Here is a 17,485-nt window from a genome sequence, read left to right as displayed (position 1 = left end):
CAAGTTCCAGAACAACCAGGGCTATACAGAGAAATCCTATCTCGACAAAAAAAGACAAAAAAAGACAAAAAAAAAAAAAAAAAAAAAAAAAACAGACAAAACAACAACAACAAAAACCCTTCTAAGTCTCAGCTGTCTTTTCAGTTAGAGATTAGATGCCCTGAAGTGATTTCTTCCAGCCTGAAGATCTAGGATCTACCCTTCCTCCTGCCTTTCAGAACAAGACCTGAGTCTCACCTATCTCTGTCCTTCACCTGCTGGTCTGCCTCCTTTCCCTCCAGGGTTGATTAGCTCTGAGCAAGCCTCATGTCATTTTTCCATCTGCAACCACTGTAGCCAAAATATTTGTACTCAACGTTCTGTATATAGGTATACAATACGGTTCTATAAATTGAGTACTTACTGATAATAATTCAAAGGAATTCATTCATTTTGCCTGGGGATTGGTGTAGTGACAGAGCTCTCAGCTAACATGCATAGAACTCCGAGTTCAGTCCCCAGAGTCACAAAAACAACAAAACAACAAATAGATAACATTAATTTGAAAAAGAAATTTATTTTAAGATAATTCTTTGATACACATAAAATTTTACCATTTGTTAAAGACAAAGGCAAATTTACATACTAATGAGATAGATATGTTCGTTTGTTTTTACGGAACTAAATCTTAGCTGTTTACCTGCTACTGCGGAGTGCAAAGTATCTTCAGAGGTTTTTAGAACTGATGGATATTTTGACTTTATAATTGGCAATGCTGGGAGTGCCATTTTGTATAAATTAAAATAATAACAGCAGGCAGGCATGTGTTCAGAAGTTGTTAGAAATGTGTTTCCCTACTGAGTCAGATTTCCCTTAATCTTCTGAAACTCCAGACAGCAACTGAAGCAGATGTTTTTGTTTTAGATGGGGTAAACTTGGCCAAATTGGCCCAAAACTTCCGAGAATGACCTTGAACTGGTGTCCTTGGGCCCCCGGTAACAGTGGCTGGGTTTATGGGCAAGCGCTGCCACACCTGCTTTATGCACCGCTATGGACTAAAGCCAAGTTTCTATTTAGCTGATGAGGAGCGACACTAAGAAAATGCTGCCTTCATCTTCCATCATTAAACCATTATGTTTCTATATTAGCAGTAAAGACGCTGCAATTTACAAGGTGCCATAGTCTCTGTGAGCTTTTAGGTGGCGTTCATGTGTATGGCATGGCGTGTATGGGCCAAAGTGTGCACATAGAATGTTCAATACCAACACATGGGAGTTGGATTCATTTCGAGTTTGATAATTTGGGGTTGTTGTGCATTCAGAAGCCTTTTGCTGTTGCCCAGTTTTCTCCACTCCCACATATAGTTTCTGGTGGCCACCCACAGTTTTAGAATATGGGGCTTAGCCGAGTTCACTGCCCCACCTCCAGCAATTACAAATTTGGGTCCAGCTGCCCTCTAGTGGCCAAAAATGATAATGTGCGTCTGTATACTTTTCCCACCAAAGACTGAGCCGCTTACAAGGGTTCTCCAAGGACAGACTCCTCCCGTGCCCTCCCTGACAAAGGGCACATGCTCTGATACCTCTCAAACTTGTGTGTTCTGAAGCCGCATGAATTTGAACTTCCCTTTGTCTTTCTGAACCCTACACTGTTCTATAATAGGGGTTGGATTAGATAGCATGGGTGGTGACAAACTAGGGGCTGCGACACCAAGGACTACTTTCGAATTTATGCCTCCTGTCCACAACACTGTGAACCAACTACATCCCATGTCACCCTCACTCTAGGACCCTCCAGGTCATTGTGATGAACTGCAGATTAATGACTCCCCTTGCCAGCAATGAAAGGTTTTCACCTAAATAGAACTGATTGGTCAGGACTAGCTGGATGAGCCACCCATTCCGAGAAGGTAGGAAGGTAAACTTCTATGGCACACTGAGAGCTGAGGAGCTCTTGGTAAGCAATGGTTGGACACATTTTCAAGTTGCTGTACGAGTGATCTCAGGAAGCCTCTTCTTGCCCAGCATGTGGCTGTACACTGCACTTACTCCATGGAAGCCATGAAAACCGATGACCCTGGAGGTAGGTAGCTCAGTGGTGGATGGTTTGCCTAGCATGTGGAAGACTCTGAATTCAGCCATAAACATACAGACCTATAAACACACACACACACACACATATGCAAGCCCACGCACATACACATACACACATGTTTGCACACACACAGTTGCAGCCCTGAAATGTCTATTTTCTTGTCCATTTATCCCCCTGATTTCTTTCGACACCCGTGAATCTGTGGGAAGCTATTCAAAGCCACAAAACCAGAAAGGGAAATGGACTTGCCACAATCACACAGTAAAGCATGAGCTGGGCTCTCAGATCTCTGTACTTGGGGGTTGGGGGGGGGAAGAAGGTCTGCCTACCTAAGTCCTCAGGAGAGATGGTTAACTGGGACTGTGGCCACCATGTATACCTGTTCGTGTATGTGTACATATGTGTATATTGTGCATGCATGTATATCTGCCTGCATAGAGGGGTCAGAAGTCAATGCTGGGGTGTCTTCCTCACGCTCCCTCTTGTTTTCTGAGACAGACTCTCAGTGAACCCGAAGCTCATTGATTAAGCTAGGGCACTCTCCGGTCTCTGTTGCACTTACTGGAGCCCGATGTTGGACGCCAAACTGTTGCAGCCCGTACTGCCCGTTCCGGTCCGAGGGTCAGGGTCTAGCGAGAGAGAGAGAGAGAGAGAGAGAGAGAGAGAGAGAGAGAGAGAGAGGATAAAGGGGAAGAGACGGGAAGAATGGAGACAAGACAGAGATTCTGATCAAGTCTCGTTTATTGAAGGGAATTCTGAGCTATTTATAGGCTTTTGCCACGTGCCTTGTAGGTGCGTGGATACCACGTGCCTTGCAGGTGTTGATATGACGTAAGCCTTACAGGCGTCTATAGCGTGGACAGCACGTGCACCGCAATGCCTTGCAGGCCTGGATAGCACATGCGCCTTATAAGCATGTATGGCGTAGATAGCACGTGGACAGCACGTGAACCGCATGTCTTGCAGGCGTGACTACCACATGCACCTTGCAGCTGGGGCCAGTAAACAGCAACACAAAATATGTGGGATATCAGAGTGTGCTTTAGCTGTTGTAGGCTATTGAAAACCAAATCTCTCGTCAGGGTATATGGTTCCAGATGGCTGCAAAGTTGATCTAGCAGCTTTCTGCTAAAGTCGGCTCCCAACAGGTCTCTGCCTCCCTCCTACGGAGAGAACAGGTACACTTGGCTTTTATGTGGGTGTTGGGAAACTCCTGTTTATACCTCAAGCATTTCACCTATGGAGTATTTCCCCAGCCCTGTGGCCATTGTTCATTTGTTTCTTTATTGTGGTTTTTGAGACAGTGTTTCTCTATGTAGCCCTGGCTGTCCTGGAACCCACTTCCTCTAATTCAGAGATCCACCTGCCTCTGCCTCCTGAGTGCTGGGATCAAAGGCTTGCTCCACCATGCCCATGCGGGACTCCTGCCGACCACCTTTGAAGGGCACCAGAGCCTTCAGTCTTCCCTCTAAGCTGCTCTTTTGTCCTCTTCCCTCCTTTTAGCTCCTGCAGGAAAACAGTGGGGGAGGAACAAAGAGAAGCCTGTCCTGCTGTCTCAGCTGGAATCTGAACACTGCAGCCATTCCCACTCTTCCCACTCGGGACCATTCCCTGTCCTCTGGTTCTGGGCTCAGCCCAGACACACCCACCCTGGCAACCCCTGCCAGCCCCTGAGAGTCCACAAAACCTCCTAAAACAGATGAAAAAAAATCCCCTGCAATCTCTGTCTCCAGGGGACCCTGCTGAACACCAGGGCTACTGACCGCTATGCCAAGACACTTCTCCATGACATGTCAATAAATCACACACAAACCAGGGCAGGAGTAAATTGCCGATGGGGTCAGAAGAAAGCGGCAACTACAAGTTTATTGGGTTTTCTCCTAGGTCTAAGCTTTCTTGAAAAGCCACCCTCCAACCGGGTGGGTGGAGATGGCACACACTAATCCCAACTCTTGGGAGGCAGAGACAGGTAGATCTGGAGTTTGAGGCCAGCCTGGTCTACAGATGGAGTTCCAGAACAACCAGAGCTACACAGAGAAACCCTATGTTGAGGAGGAGGAGGAGGAGGAGGAGGAGGAGGAGGAGGAGGAGGAGGAGGAGGAAGAGGAGGAAGAGGAGGAAGAGGAGGAAGAGGAGGAAGAGGAGGAAGAGGAGGAAGAGGAGGAGGAAGAAGAAGAAGAAGAGGAAGGAAAGAAGGAAAGAAGGAAAGAAGGAAAGAAGGAAAGAGAAAAGTAAAACCACCCTCCAGGCCGGGCGGTGGTGGCGCACGCCTTTAATCCCAGCACTTGGGAGGCAGAGGCAGGTGGATTTCTGAGTTCGAGGCCAGCCTGATCTACAGAGTGAGTTCCAGGACAGCCAGGGCTACACAGAGAAACCCTGTCTCTAAAAACCAAAAAAAAAAAAAAAAAAAAAAAACCACCCTCCAATCCCCCACTACCACCCACACCCTCACACCCATGTTCCATGCCCTGACACCACCCAGTTCTCAGTAGGTTCCCTGGGGACACCACAGCTTTTGCTGGCTTATTCCTCTTCCCTTACAAGGAAAACTCTTATGCAACCGTCAAAACCTATCCTCCTGGTCACTTCCTTGGGGAAGCCTTTCCTGATGGCCCCCTGTGGGGACTCGGGGCTTCTTCAGTGGTGTTTTCAGCTCCCCACTCAGCTTTGACCATTTATCCTGTATTTTGTAGCTCTTTGCAGTAGAGCAACATGGGTTCTTTACATTCTCCATGCTGGGACTAGTATGGGGTCAGAGTAGGTTCTGACTTGCCTCTGTAGCTAATGACATGCCATGGTTATATAGTGTTTCTTCCCCCATGACTTCCTTAACATTTGTGACTACCATTAAAGCAGAGCAGACATGATGCGCAAATAAACACATGTCAAGCCAGCCGGTGGTGGTGCACACTTTTAATCCCTGAGTTCTGAGTTCAAGGCCAGCCTGGTCTACAGGGAGAGTTCCAGGACAGCCAGAGCTACACAGAGAAACCCTGTCTCGAAAGAAAGAAAGAAAGAAAGAAAGAAAGAAAGAAAGAAAGAAAGAAAGAAAGAAAGAAAAGAAAGAAAGAAAGAAAGAGCCGGGCAGTGGTGGCACACGCCTTTAATCCCAGCACTTGGGAGGCAGAGGCAGGCGGATTTCTGAGTTCGAGGCCGGCCTGGTCTACAGAGTGAGTTCCAGGACAGCCAGGACTACACAGAGAAACCCTGTCTCGAAAAACCAAAAAAAAAAAAAAGAAAAAGAAAAAGAAAAAGAAAAAGAAAAGAAAGGAAGGAAGGAAGAAAGGAAGGAAGGAAAAGAAATAGGTAACAGGTGTCTACAGAGAAGATAACACAAGCTGAGCCCAGGGCCAGATGCCGGAAGGGGGACATGTGTCCAGCCTAATTCATCTTTGACAACAGCGCCAACACAGAGAAATGCTCAGTGGATTCAGAAAATTTGTCTGGGGAAATGCCTCTTAAATCCCCGCTTTTGTTGGGCTTCCTATTCTCAGGCCAGGCTGCTGGATGCTCTTTGCCCTGTCCTCTGGAGTCCCCAGGCAGATGGAAAGACTCTGCCTCCCCCAGCACTGGCTGGTGGCGGCTTGCCATATCTCCTAACCCCATAAGAGATGCCGAGGATTCAGTTGACTCTGCTGCTCTTACTATCCCATCAAAAACATGTCTTTCCACCATTTAGAGGCAGAAAACATACCTTTCATGAAAAGTCACTCCCTATTGAGTATAAAAGAATAGGATAATGATGTTGATGGTGGTGGTGGTGATGATGGTGGTGGTGGTGATGGTGGTGGTGGTGATGGTGGTGGTGGTGATGATAGTGGTGGTGGTGGTGATGATAATGATGATGATGATACTTCCTTGTTGCTTCTCTTTTCTCTCTGGCCGTCAGGAAACTCGGGGACAATAATAACAGTATTACAACAGGACTAAGCATTTCAAGATGCTCCTGCCTCCACCTCTCAAGTGCTGGGATTACAGGAATAAGCCACTGTGCCCACTTTATAGCATAATGATTGAATACAAAGTGTTGTGCACACAAGGTGAGCATTCTAAGCAACAGAGCTAGCGACCCAGCCCAGGCCATGCACTGTTCCCTGCACAGTCATAATGCTGGAAACTTGTCAAACCCTAGTGAGCTGAAGACCACTCACGTCTTCTGACGCTGGCATCTGGATGCATGAGGGGGATGTGCTTGAAACAGGCATAGGTTCCTTCTGGAAAGATCAGATATGAAAAATCCATTCATGAAACAAGGCCCGCGGTGAGATCGGCAGGAGGTCCAGATCTGAGATCAGAAGGCTTGACGAACCCCCAACCCTCCTGGCTGGACCACTTGGTGGTGGACATTGGGCAGAGGCAGTGGCTGTTCTGGGTTGCTGCCTATCCTGGAGATTCTGGTTGGATCCCAGTCCAGTCAAACACAGTGTCACACGCATAGCCAGGAATTTTCACACTTCAGACCCAGAGTGAGTGCCTTGAATTCTATTTTTCTATTTTTAAAGGCGTCAGAATTGAGGTTCTAATATGAAACCTCCTGACTTGTGAATGCTAGCAACCAATTGCATCTTTTCAAAACACTGTTTTGAATAAACCAGGTTTGCCTGCAGGCCACATTGGGGCTCATCTGATCAATCCCAGTCAACTTCCAAAGGACCCATTTGGTATGGCAGCGTGACAAGCGGGTGAGTTTTAGTGTTCTTTCTGGAACCTCCCTTCCCCTCAAGACATTCCGAGAAAGCTACCCTGTTCAGAGACAACTCAAGCCCAGGGCATGCTGTCAGTCCAAGAGGGCCTGCCTCCATCTTAGACTTAAAAGCCATTTTATAGTAAAGACAAACTAGGTTTATTCCTGCTTATGATTAAATGTGTTTCTCAAGGATTGGGCTCTGCCCCACCTGTAACCTAACTACAAATGACTGAAACTGCCTGTTCCAGGAAAAGGCAACTGTGTCTTTGTTTCAAAAAGATATTTATAATTGTCTTGCAACCCTAAAGGTTATATGCTCCCCTATCACCACCTTATTATGACTACCTGTTGTGATAACCTTGTTTTGACGGTTGCCTTATTCTCCTGTAACCCTGCCTGTTTTCTCCCATATAGAAACCCCCACCCCTGAGATATAAAGCCTTGTCTCCTTCACATCTAACGCTGACCTCTTGAACCCCTCCTTAGGGGGACACAGCCTGTGTACACTATCACTATTTAAAAAAAAAAAAAAAAAAAAAAAAAAAAAAAAAAAAGCTTGCTTTAATTAACTTGGCCATGATGATTTGAGTGGGTGGTCTTTCTCCTCTCATCTTTGGTATTAACAGCCCCAGACCCAAGCTGGCCCATGTGTAGGGCCCTGAGCCACATTAGGGTGATTGGTTCAAAACAGACACTTGACCTAGAATGAGGGATAAGTCCCTTTCCTGAGTTACTGGCACTTCAGCAACATCCTGGAGCAGGTGAGTCTGTCTGTGGTGGCCACCAATACGAGGCATGAACACCAGTTGTGGTGGCATATGCCCATGCTCCCAGCACCTGGGAGGGGGAGGCAGGAGGAGAATCAGGAGTTCAAGTCCAGCTTCAGCTCAATAATCTAAAACAAGCCCTGGCTGAATGGGTCCTTGATGGGATGATAGAGGGAAGGGAAGGCGAGGGCTAGAAAAGCTAGCAGTAGCTGGCTGTCTTCCCATAGTGAGAGGATCGTAAGGGGCACAGCAACAAGAATAGAAGGTTGTCAGAGAGGACCAGGCTGTGCTCAGGGGTAGAGACCTTTCCTAACACGAATAAGGCCCTGGTCCCCAGCTCTAAGGTGGGGGGAGGAGGAAATCCTACAGGGCCTGGGCAGTTCGTAGCACACACCAATCCCAGCACTTGGGAGGCAGAGGCAGATGTTTGAGACCAACCTGGTCTACAGAGCAAGTTCCAGGACAGCCAGGGATACACAGAGAAACCTTGTCTCAAAAAATAAATAAATAAATAAATAAATAAATAAATAAATAAATATCCCTACAGGACCCAGCTGGTTCTAGAGCCCCTGAACACTTGTTAACTTCCTTGTAGAGGACCAGAGTTCACAATGCCCTCTGATATCTCCCTTTCTTGTCCAAGCTGTGGAGATGGATTTCTGCTGTAAAAGCCACCACTCCTATCTTGTGTACATGGCTCCTGCTCCAGCCCTTTGCAGCCCCGTGTAGGAACACTGAATAAAGACAACCGTAGGAGGTGAGTCTGGTGCTGCTTGTATTCGTATGCTAAGTTCTGTACCCCAAGATCTGGCTGTCCCAAGACAAGCAGATCATCACATGTACCAGCTTTTGTTGTGTAAACTTTGCTCCCCCCACACACAAATGTTATTCATGATTGGTTAATAAAGATGCCTATAGCCTGGGCTGGGCAAAAGAGAGAGGGCAGAGAAAAGGTTTCTGGGCTTGGGGTCTCAGGAGAGAGGAGAGGAAACTGAGGCAAAAAGAGGAAGAAAGCACCATGGGGTAGGTGGATCCTGAGCGCAGGGCCATGAGGACAAGCCTGTGGGAATGGCCAGGTAGGACATGGCCAGTGATCTGTCAGGGTTACTGACGGAAGGAGACAAAACAGCACAGAGGGCTGACATCTATCTGCCCAGCTCTAGTGCCCCAAGGCTTTACTATAAATATAACTGTTTTGTTTCTTTTATTTAGGAACTAAGTGATCAAAGGTGGAGTAGGAACCCTGAATAATAATAATAATAATAATAATAATAATAATAATAATAATAATAATAACAGACAACACTGAGCTTTGGGTTTGGCTTCACACATCTTCCCAATTAGATTGTCACACACACACACACACACCACAAGGGACTTGTGACACCAGAAGCCTCAAATGTCAGAAGTTTAACCTGTGGGGAAAGAGATTTTTAAAACACACAAGAGCCTGGCATTGCAGAAAAACTGAGGTAATTCAGGGTATGGAACCCAGTGAGTAGGCTGGCCCCATAATTTTGTGGGGTGATCTGAAAAACACAGGAAAGTCTCTACCCTCTATGGGGTCCTTATAGAGCCCACTCACCTGCTGGTCTCTCTGGCACATCCTGCCTGCCAACAGCCCCTAACTCTCAAATTCACCAACATCTAGGGATTGTTGTCCACATAGCCTGCCCTCAGACTTCCAGTCTCTTACCCAAGTGGCAGTAAAGACGGTGACCCTAAATGACAAGGCCCTTCTGTTCTGCAAACTTGTTTCCTCTCCTTCACCCATCCAGCATCCCTCCTGAGTTAGGGTTACCTTTGGCTCCAGGAACTAGAGCAGTCTGGCCAATCAGGGTATCCCAACCAGAGCTCACATGCTTTGGGGCCAATAAGAGTACCTTTAGAACTTTCTCACCTTTAATTCCTCATCTTTTGTTGTTGTTGTTGTTGTTGTTGTTGTTGTTGTTCTATAAGATTCTTTATTGAGTTTTGTTTTGTTTTAAGACAGGATCTCGATAGGCAGTGGTGGCCCACCCCTTTAATCCCAGCACTTGGGAAGCAAAGCCAAGTGGATCTCTGTGAGTTTGAGGCCAGCCTGATCTACAGAGTGAGTTCCAAGACAGCCAAGGCTACACAGGGGAACTAAACCAACTAACTAAACAGACAGACAGACAGACAGACAGACAGACAGACAGACAGACAGGACCTCCCTGTGTAGCCCTGGCTGCTTTGACATTTACAGAGATCCACCTATCTCTGCCTCCTGAGTGCTGGGGCTAAAAGCATGCACCCCCACTCCCAGTCCTAAGTGGACTTTTTAATTAGGCACACAGCCACCCAGCTCAAGGCTACATTCCCCAGCCTCTCTTTCAGCTAAGATAGCCATGTGTTTAAATAACAAGCAGAGAAGATACATAGTTACCATCATCAGGGAGGGGGGGGAGCATCACCAACCTGCCTTCCACCCCACCCCACCCCACCCCCATCTCTCCTATGCGTAGCTGCTCAGAATGCTCAGAAACCAGTTCATGCTGAGCAGGCAATGTCCCGGGTGTAGCAAAGCAACCAGGGGAGCCTGGGGGTCCCTAAATGGAAATGGACAGGAAACCAGCCCTGGGCACTGTCTCTGTGTTTAAGACCTGTTGTTTTGCATCTTAGTGACAGATTTTCTCTCCTAGCCTGTTCTCTACTCCAGGGACTCCAGTGAACACATGTCCCCAGGAGCTGGAGAGACAACTCAAGCTCTTCTGGTGGACTCGTTTGGCTCCCCAAATCCATGTCAGGTGGCCCACCCACAACCACCTGTAACTCCAGTCCTCTCTGTCCGCCTAGGGTACTCCGGAGGCATTTAGTGCAGCTTCTAGCGGGCAGGCTGCCTGATGCTAAAACACCTTCCCTCAGTCACAGGACACTCCCCTGCCTATAACCAACAATGGCCAGTGCTATCCCCTGAGAATCTGCTCACCTTTGCTGAGATTTGATGTTACCATCTCCAATGCAGGGACCACTAAGCTGTTGTGTTTCTCACAAGGACCCACTTTGAGAAAGAATAATCCTGCAAAGGTGGCCATGAAAGCTTTATTAGTGTTGCATAAATGAAGCCAGCCGGAAGCCTCCGCAGGATAGAGGGAGGGAGACTGCCAATTTGTATGCAAAGTCGAGTAATGAAACCTCCACACAGGAAGAGTTTCCAGAGTGGGCGAGCAGGGCTAAGCTCAACCCTGGAAGTGCAGCATGGGACAAAGAGGGAGCATGGGCAGCCTAGGGGAAAGGGTGGAACCTCCTCTGGACAGTCCTCCCACTGCCCCACAGAGCCCCACCACTGCCTGCTCTGCCTGGGGTCTCTCTCTCTCTCTCTCTCTCTCTCTCTCTCTCTCTCTCTCTCTCTCTCTCTCTCCCTCCCTCCCTCCCTCCCTCCCTCCCTCCCTCCCTCCCTCCCGTGTGCACACATACAGGCACACTCCTTCCCAAAGTCTTGCCCTTATGCACACCCCCACCATACACTATCGTTCTAAGCCTGAGCCCTCACAGGTGGGCAGACCTGATCTATACCAAGCCGGCATCCTTCTGAATTAGATTCTTTTCCTGGGTTGTTGAGGGCTGTCCAGCTCAGCTGTGAGGCAGAGATGGGAGCAGAAAGCAACTGAGAGTTCAGTGGGACAGTCATACCTGACTCCAGGTCGAGTGACAGAGGGAAGGACAGCACAAAGGCACTGAGAGCTAGTGGAGGATGTCCCCAGAGCTAGGAAGGGAAGGCATGGTGTGTACGGGCTTGACTCTGAGATCCCACAGCAGCAAATAAGACTCAAGTGTCTGATTTCTACAGAAAGGGGCTTCCCTGAACAACAAGGACCTCTACTGGGCTGCAGACGGATGGATGGAAAGATCAAAGAAGTCTTCCTCTGTCACCTTGGAAGGTCTGAAGTACCCAGGCAGTCTCAGACTTCTGGGCCTCCGAAAGCCAGGTTGTCCCGCACCATTAGCGTCTTGCGAAGATCACGGTCCACCAGGGGGCGCTGCATGCGCCACTTGTGCGCCTCCTGCAGGCCAGGCTCGAAGTAGTAGATGCAGGCTCCAAAGCCCACCAGGATGAGGACGGAGATGACCAGGTAGACAGGCACAAACCAGTCCAGAAAGTGCGGCATCGCGCCGGCTTTGGCTGCCAAGACATAGACATGAGGGCACAAGAAAGCTCCTTTGTAGTAACCACCCAGAGAGAGCCGCGCGCCTTCCAGCATCAGATGGGGAGTGCCTAGGAGAGTAGGGGACAGGACCTGAGCAGACCTCAGGGTGATTCAGCAGCTCAGGCCTCCCCCACTCCAGCATGTACCATGCTGTCCCCTTCACACGAGGACACTCAGCTCCTACTCATCCTTCAAGGGATTTATAGCCAAGAGTTGCGTTGGCTCCAGGCCCCATCTAACGTCTGTGCTTTCGAACAAGTGGCCTAAGGCTGGGTCTCTGGCTTCCTCAGAAGGAAGGGGAAACCAGTACTACTCCAGCACAGGTCATTCATTGCGCATTCATTGATGATTAATCCTTGCTGGTGGGACGGAGGGGGGCGGGGCGTGCATGCGCAAAGCACTCACCGAAAGAGGACAAGGTGTGGAGGAGCCTCCTCTGCTCTCCTTATATCCTGAGGCTCCCGCTGAACCTGCTCCTGGCCAACACCTCCACCCACCCACTCACACACAAAAGGATGACTTGGGGCCACAGGCCAGTTGCAGCCTGGCGAACTTCTGAAGTTCAAACACTGATCTGTTATCAATAGAGTCTACACAGCCCAGTTTTATGATTACGAGGCCACTGTCACTGGTGCTGTATAACTTGGATCTGATCAGGGGTTCTCTGGCTGTAAATGGGAGTGACAGCTCTTGAGGTAGGAGCTGCTAAGTGGGTTAATATATGGAAGACTTTCCCATACCAGTGTCTGTCATGTATGTGCTGTAAGGTGTTCTTACGCTCTGCCCTTCTGTTTCCTTAGCTCTAAAAGGAGATTGAAATAGGACTCACTTCCTAAGTCCATTGTAAATCAAACTTAAGCATTTTTATTACGTGTTACTCATCACGTATGTGTGTGCACTCGCATGCGTGTGTGTGTGTGTGTGTGTGTGTGCACTCACATGCATGCGTGTGTGTGTGTGTGTGTGCACTCGCATGCGTGTGTATGTGTGTGTGTGCGTGTGTGCACTCACATGCGTGCGTGGGTGTGGGTGGGTGGGTGTGCACTCACATGCGTGTGTGCACGGGAACATGTGCATGTGCACGAGTGTGGTGGAGGGAGGGTAACTCTCAGATGTTGACTTGTCCAGTCTGGGTCCTAGGGATTGAATTCAGGTTGTCAGGCAAGGCAGGAAGTGACTCCAACTACCGAGCTGCCTCACCAGCCCCGGTTTTCTGTTTGTTTTTAATGTTTTTAGTTATAATGTTTATAGGTGGTGCACACCTATAATCCCAGCACCCAGGAGGCAAAGGCAGGTGGATCTCAGAATTGAATGCCAGCCTGGTCTACAGAGTGAGTTCCAGGACAGCCAGGCTACACCCTGTCTGGAGAAAAAGAAAAAAGAAAAAAGAAAATTTAAAAAAATGGTTTTAAGACAGGGTCTCATATGTCTAAGCTGGCCTCAGTTTGACAATAACCTTGAACTTCTGTTCCTCCCGCCTTCACGTTCCTAGTGCTGGGATTACAGGACTGCCACACCACACCAGGTTTATGCAGTACCGGGAATCAAACTCGGGGCTTCTTGCAGCCAGGCAGGTAGTCTACTAACTGGACCCCCAGATCCACACTGTGGGTTTCTGATGGTGCCATCTCAGGTCAAGCCTGGTCCAACTCCACCTGTGTCAGCGACTGTTACTTTGAGGAGCCACAGGGAGAAAGCAGGAGCCTGGAGCATCTAACATGGCTCACAACAGTCACCTGAACCCGGGCTCCTTAGACCTATCCCTGTGGTGGCTTAAAAGAGAACGGTTCACACAGGCTCTTATGTTTGACCGCTTAGTCCCCGGCTGGTATGGCTGTCTGGGAAGGATCAGGAGGTGTGGCCTTGTTGGAGAAGGTATGTCATTAGGGGCCAGCTTTGAGTTTTCAAAAGCCCACACCATTCCAATTCTCTGTCTGTGTGTCTCTCTCTCTCTCTCTCTCTCTCTTACTTATGCATCAACATGTTTGCCCTCAGCTGTCTCTCTCTCTCTTTCTCTCTCTCTCTCTCTCCTACTTATGCATCAACATGTTCGCCCTCAGCTGTCCCTCTTGCCGCCATTGCCTTTGCTCCTTTGTGCTGCCTTCATGGTCTCTACCCCTCTGAAACCAAGAGCCCAACTTACTTTCTAAGTTTCCTTGGACATGACAGTTTTTGTGACAGCAATAGAAAAGTATATATGTATTATATATGTATATGTGTATGTATATATGTGTGTGTGTGTTATGTGTATGTATGTGTATATATATATACACACACACACACACACACACACACACACATATATATATATATATATATATATATATATATATATATATATATACACACACACACATACACACACAGCCACCATCTGCTGTCTGCCAGATCCCTACCTCATCCCCATGCTGGATGCTACCACAGAACTGAGTACCAATCACCTGCTGCCATGCAACCCTCATCTTTATGTCTGCTTTTTTTTCCCCCTAAACTGTTCTTTGCATCTTTGTTTATTGGGCAAACTTCCGTTTAGCCAACCACGTGCAGGTACAGAAAGATGCAGGGGCCCATTTACCGCACGGCTATACCTTCCTTAGTCCTAGCAAAGCGTGGTCTGAGGAGCCCCCTTGTGCATACTCGGCAGGGACTGCGTTTTCACAGAGTTTAGCCAGGGCATGTTGACTGGGTGTTACTGTCCATAGACCAAAGACAAAACAGAAGCCTAGACAAGCTACTTTGCAAAGGATTACCCACCTGAGACGTGGTGGGGCTAGAGCCCATTCCCAGTGATGGCCTGAGGTTTGGGTCCCATACCACAGGGAAAAGCTTCCCAAGCATGAGGGAATGAGCCACTGGGGTTTCTGGTGGGGGGAGGGGAGTGGACAGAATCACCTCCAGAGCAGGTTCAAGAGAAATGCCATTATTCTGACCCCCAAACTTCAGCTCCTGTTCCCCCCCCCATCCCTCCATTCCCAGGTTCTCTGTAACCTTGTGGGAAGGGGAGACGTTGCTTCCTGGACCCCCCTTGCCCCTTGGTTTCCACTGGCTGTTCCGAAATAAGGGCAACAGCTAAAGGTGCCCTATTTCTGGAGGGAGAGAGAGATTAAAGGGCAGTTATTGTCTTGAGTCAGGACTAGAGTGGCAGAGGTGGGGACAGGGTACAGGGCCCAGCACCCTCCCAAATAAAAAGTGCAGAATTGCTGGGTGCTGGTGCTGTGGTGGGATGAGCAAGAAAGGAGCCCCAGGACAGCACAAAACTTTACTGTGAATGAGAGTCTGGGACAGAGCAGTGTTTATTTCACAGGCAAAACTGTAGGTCTGCGGTGCAGAGCCTGAGGTCCCTCTGCCTTTCCAATACTCTAAATAAAATCCATACATTCTGGGGCTACAGAGGACTCCTAGACCCCATCCTGATGTCTTGGAAGACTGGCATAATTGAAGAGGACAAACATTCATGGGCCATCTCTGTGACCTTGGACCACTCCTCTCTCTCTCTCTGGGCTGCAGACTTCCGTATGCACAATGGCGGGGTGGCTATGGCAGCCAGATGATCTCTAAGAACACTGCCAAGCCTGTTTCAGCGCAGGTCCTGCCTTGGGACAGTATGAAGGTTGCAGAGCCCCACTCCCTGGCTCCCAAGCCACCAGCAACACGGCATGCAGGCTCACCTCATAGCCGTAGATGCCCGTTCTGCAGTCTTTGCACAGAGCCAGATGCCTCAGCCTGAGCCGCTCAGTGTTGGCCAGTGGACTCAATCACAGCTGCTGTCCCCAGAGACACTGCCATCTGTGGCCGCTGTGGGAGCTAGAGGCAGAGAGCCACAGGACACTACTCCCACGGGAGATGGAGCTTATCTGGAGGCCTCTGAGTGGGCCAGGAGGCAGCAGTCTCTGGCTGGCTTGGCACCCTGGTACCTCTCCTTACTATCAAAGACCCTTCTCTCTGCACCCCCCACATTCAAGATAGCAGGAGGTGGGACCTGTCTCAGCCAATCAGCCGCCAGACAGAACAAGGGCTTTATCCTCTGTTGCCCTGGCAACCAGCTTTCTTTTCTGGATCCCTCTACTGTACACGTGGTACAACGGATGACAGGGAGGGCAGAATTCAGGGAGGATGAGAGTCACCTAGCAGAGACTAAGTCCCAAGGATGGTAAGCAGAGGGGAAGAAACCCAGGGCAGACTAGGGTATCTGGCAGGTGGACAGGGACGCAGCAACAGTAATAGGCAGTGCTAATGAGGGTTCTGTTTTATAAAGTGATGACCCAGAACTGAGAGCCAGTGTGTGCTGGCTCCGTGGATCTTTTGCTCTTGGTCAGACACTGCTTTCAGTCCTTCATTTCAATGAACCGACCACCAAGGTAGGCACTCTAGACTGCTTTCGGAGATGCCTCTGACAGCTGCCTCTAATTCTCCCCAGGCATGAGCATCCCCACCTAGCCTTCCTGTGGTCCAGATCCTGGATCCCAGTATAGCGCCTGTACAGCCATCCCCTACACCATCCCCTATACCGCTGGCAGCATTGACAAGCACTAGCTGCCCTGTGTGTGCAGTCCTGAGGGACATTGAATGCACGTTTATCTGTCACCCTCATCTGTGGCTCCCTGGCTGCTTCTCTGTTGACTCTGATCAAAGCTGCTGTTTTGTTGATGACTGCGTGAAGTTGATGATAGCCCTGAGACCTGAGTCCCCTGTGCCTCCACTAGGCCTTGCCAAGGCAGGCATCTGGGTTGATTCTCTGGGTCTCGGCCTGGAACCTGCTAGAAAGCTCAAACCAAAATTCAAAGTCTTTTCATGGCCTGTGACTCTAAAGGACATCACCTGGCCCCTCATCTCTACCCCTCCCCCCCTCCACGTGCTCCAGCCTCAGCAGTGCTCACCACTGGGGAGGTGTGTCTCTGCATCTGTCATCTATCACGGGGGGGGGGGGGGGGGGGTGTCTCTGCGTCTCTGCATCTCAAGTCTTTCTGGGAAGCTTTTTACCCTTTGTTGGTTTCTCCCTCTGAGAGGCAGAAATGGGTCCCAATATCTTGCCAGAAAAGCCTCCCTTGGCCCAGAGTAGCTTCTTCCCATCCATCACTTCCTCACCTGCTCTTATCTTCATGGTACCTATTAATGTCTGATTTTCAGGGAGCCCCTTGAAACACCACACTATCAGAATCAAAGTGCTGCCTGTGTGGGGGACAGCAGCTCCATGAAGCCATTTAGTGACTTCTCTCTACGTGGGACAAGTTTAGTGTACAGTGGCGTTCGGACTGGTTAAGGGGTGAGACCCTGGTGCTCTCAGATAATACAAGAAGCAGCACAGTGTCATCACTCTTGACTCCTCCCATCGCAGGCTTGACATAATGTCTTGTGTATCTGTATTTCCAAGCTCAGGCATTCAATCTGATATTTATGAATGACTGACTAATGAGAATGAATGAATGGATGGATGTAAAGTAGTTCGCTCATTCAACAAGTATTTATTAGCAACTACAATGTACCACTTTTGTTTTTAAAGATTTATTTATTGTAATTGAGTACACTATTGCTGCCTTCAGACACACCAGAAGAGGGCATCAGATCCCATTACAGATGGTTGTGAGCCACCATGTGGTTGCTGGGAGTTGAATGCAGGACCTCTGGAAGAGCAGTCAGTGCTTTTAACTGTTGAGCCATCTCTCCAGCCCACAATGTACCACTTTTAGAGTGAGTGACTAAGTCCCTGAACTCCTGTGTCTTTGTTTGACAGACAAACAATAGACAAATAATTAAATTGTTATGAAAACAATCTAGCTGGGTGGTGGTGG

At 48.8% G+C, this 17,485-nt stretch overlaps 1 protein-coding gene across 2 annotated transcripts; it reads right to left on the bottom strand.

The window, feature by feature from the left end:
• Window positions 1-10,949: 10,949 nt before the first annotated feature.
• On the bottom strand, window positions 10,950-15,680 carry Smim45 (small integral membrane protein 45). Of its 2 annotated transcripts, XM_076911699.1 has the most exons (3): window positions 15,365-15,680; window positions 14,451-14,557; window positions 10,950-11,671 (listed from the first exon to the last, which is right to left on the bottom strand). In XM_076911699.1, exon 3 carries the CDS (start codon window positions 11,655-11,657, stop codon window positions 11,451-11,453), a length of 207 nt encoding a protein of 68 aa, XP_076767814.1. In that variant the 5' UTR covers window positions 11,658-11,671; window positions 14,451-14,557; window positions 15,365-15,680; the 3' UTR covers window positions 10,950-11,450. The 2 variants fall into 2 exon arrangements, with proteins under 2 accessions (XP_076767814.1, XP_076767813.1); XM_076911698.1 differs by lacking the exon at window positions 14,451-14,557 and having other exon boundaries at window positions 15,365-15,662.
• Between the last annotated feature and the right edge of the window lie 1,805 nt (window positions 15,681-17,485).

The sequence above is a fragment of the Arvicanthis niloticus genome, chromosome 13 (genome assembly GCF_011762505.2).
Source record: "Arvicanthis niloticus isolate mArvNil1 chromosome 13, mArvNil1.pat.X, whole genome shotgun sequence".
NCBI lineage: Eukaryota > Metazoa > Chordata > Mammalia > Rodentia > Muridae > Arvicanthis > Arvicanthis niloticus.
This window is presented reverse-complemented; position numbering and strand designations above follow the sequence as displayed.

Bases quoted from the DNA above. Each gene is read 5' to 3' on its own strand.
- Smim45 (XM_076911699.1), bottom strand. From the start codon at position 11,657: ATGCCGCACTTTCTGGACTGGTTTGTGCCTGTCTACCTGGTCATCTCC.